This window comes from Apodemus sylvaticus, chromosome 1, assembly GCF_947179515.1.
Source record: "Apodemus sylvaticus chromosome 1, mApoSyl1.1, whole genome shotgun sequence".
Lineage (NCBI taxonomy): Eukaryota > Metazoa > Chordata > Mammalia > Rodentia > Muridae > Apodemus > Apodemus sylvaticus.
This window is the reverse complement of record NC_067472.1, coordinates 49,690,455-49,692,739: the sequence shown is the minus strand read 5'-3', so window position 1 is coordinate 49,692,739 and position 2,285 is coordinate 49,690,455. Positions and strand designations below refer to the sequence as shown.

At 34.4% G+C, this 2,285-nt stretch overlaps 1 protein-coding gene across 1 annotated transcript; it reads left to right on the top strand.

Annotated features, from left to right (window-relative positions):
• The first annotated feature begins 1,080 nt into the window (after positions 1-1,080).
• LOC127678136 (olfactory receptor 5B3-like) lies at positions 1,081-2,007 on the top strand. Its single transcript, XM_052172921.1, has one exon. The coding sequence runs from the start codon at positions 1,084-1,086 to the stop codon at positions 2,005-2,007; it is 924 nt and encodes a 307-aa protein (XP_052028881.1). The 5' UTR covers positions 1,081-1,083.
• Positions 2,008-2,285: the final 278 nt, after the last annotated feature.

Here is a 2,285-nt window from a genome sequence, read left to right as displayed (position 1 = left end):
ATATATCTCTTCTAAGAATTTGAACTCTCTGTTTTAAATGACATGTTTTTATTCCAAACTGATTCTGTGGTTGAAAATTCATCCCACACAATTGTAAGTGCAAAAAACAAGCAATTTCACTGTTATACAATGCTGATCAAAGTTAAAGCCTTCTGTGGCTTACTCATATCCTCATCCTTTGGATATGTCTCTTTTAAAGTATCTTGAAATATTATATTAAAAGCATGTGAATGTATATAAAAATGTTAAAATGCAATGCAGAGCTCATTACTTCTGCTATAACAGTCTAATATTAAGAAACATTTTCATGGTTTGTTTAGGGATTACTTGTTCAATTGATGTTTAATGAGAAAAATTATATAATCATGAAGAAAAACTTACCACATAGTGTGCACTCAGTTTACTGGGGTAAAAGAAAAGAAAAAATATTCATTATAAGTAAGTCAAATTATTTTAGACTGTTAGCTTGCAATGGATTTATGGTTTATCAGAATTCAGAAGAGAAAGTGGTAATTGTATTATTTAAAAATGAAGAAAATATGTATGTTTTGTTCATTCAAATTTATTTGGACATAGTAATAATTTAACAATTCATTATCTATTGAAGGAGCAAAGGTTGTTTCTATTCTACCTTTTGTCAGGTAACTACAGTTGGGTAAGTTTTACACAGTCCAGGAAAAGTTCATAGGTACATAGGCATATTAAAAGAAACAATTTTCATAGTTACTAAACTGACTATATTTGGCATATATATACTTTCTGTTCTCCGTAGAAAATAAATTAAATTTTCACAGATTCCAATTATTTTATTACACTATTCTTTTTTTCTTTGTGTATAGGTGCCATGCTTACATGAATATCTATACAAAATGTTTGCCTCATGCTTTAACATGCTATAACAAGGTGTCAGAGAGATCCCATTTTACTGGATTGTTGACAATTATGAGCTGCTGTGTAGATGCTGGGTCCTATGTACTAAAAAGCCAGAGCTGTAACAACTAAACTACCTCTCTAGCCTCTATTCTAACAATTTTTCTTTTAAAATTTTTAAGTCCTTCTGTTAAAAGGTATCTGATATCACTGATGGAGAACAGGACAGAAGTGAGATACTTCATCCTGGTTGGACTCACCAATGACCCAGGTCTGCAGCTTCCACTCTTCATTATCTTCCTCCTCATCTATACCATCACCCTTATAGGAAATCTGGGGCTGATCCTGTTGATCCTCTTGGATTCTCGGCTCCACACCCCAATGTACATTTTCCTAGGAAACCTGTCCTTAGTGGACTTTTGTTATTCTTCAACAGTGACTCCAAAGGTCATAGCTGGATTCCTTACAAGAGACAAAATCATGTCTTACAATGCGTGTGCTTCTCAGATGTTCTTTTTTGCAAAGTTTGCTGATGTGGAAAACTACCTTTTAGCCTCAATGGCCTATGATCGTTATGTAGCAGTGTGTAAGCCCCTACATTATGCCACCACCATGACAACACGCATGTGTGTGTCTCTTCTCATTTGCTGTTATATCTGTGGTTTCCTCAATGCTTCCATCTATACTATCGATGCATTAAGTCTCTCCTTCTGTGAGTCCAATATAGTCCATCATTTTTTCTGTGATGTTCTGGCAGTCATGATGATATCTTGCTCTGATAGACATGTTAATGAATTGATTCTTGTTTATGTAGCCAGCTTCAATATCTTTTTTGCCCTTATACTGATCATAATATCCTACATGTTCATTTTTATCAACATACTAAAGATACATTCAGCTGGAGGATATCGCAAAGCTCTCTCCACTTGTGCCTCTCACTTCACAGCTGTCTCCATTTTCTATGGTACAATCATATTCATGTACTTACAGCCCAGCTCCAGTCACTCCATGGACATGGACGAAATCGCATCTGTGTTCTATACCATGGTTATTCCCATGTTGAACCCTCTGGTTTACAGTCTGAGGAACAAGGATGTGAAAAATGCATTCACAACGATTATATTGAGATCAGGATGATGTTTACAGATTTGATTTTAGGTTTTTAGAATATAAAACACTTGGAAGCATTCACCTTATTTTAATTCCATTATAAATCATATTTTCCCACTCTGTACCAAATTCAAGAACAGGAGGTGTCTGCCTCATCTCTGCAATTACATGTTGGCTTTCAGAATGTTCTTGTCTTATTCACAAGAATAACAAATAAGTAACATGACTATGATGAGTTTAGGTCAGCCTATAAAAAACTGAATTTACTTTCTTCTCATATTCAGTCCTTCTCAATGCAATATTTT

Coding starts and splice junctions, on each gene's coding strand:
- LOC127678136 (XM_052172921.1), top strand. CDS start 1,084: ATGGAGAACAGGACAGAAGTGAGATACTTCATCCTGGTTGGACTCACC.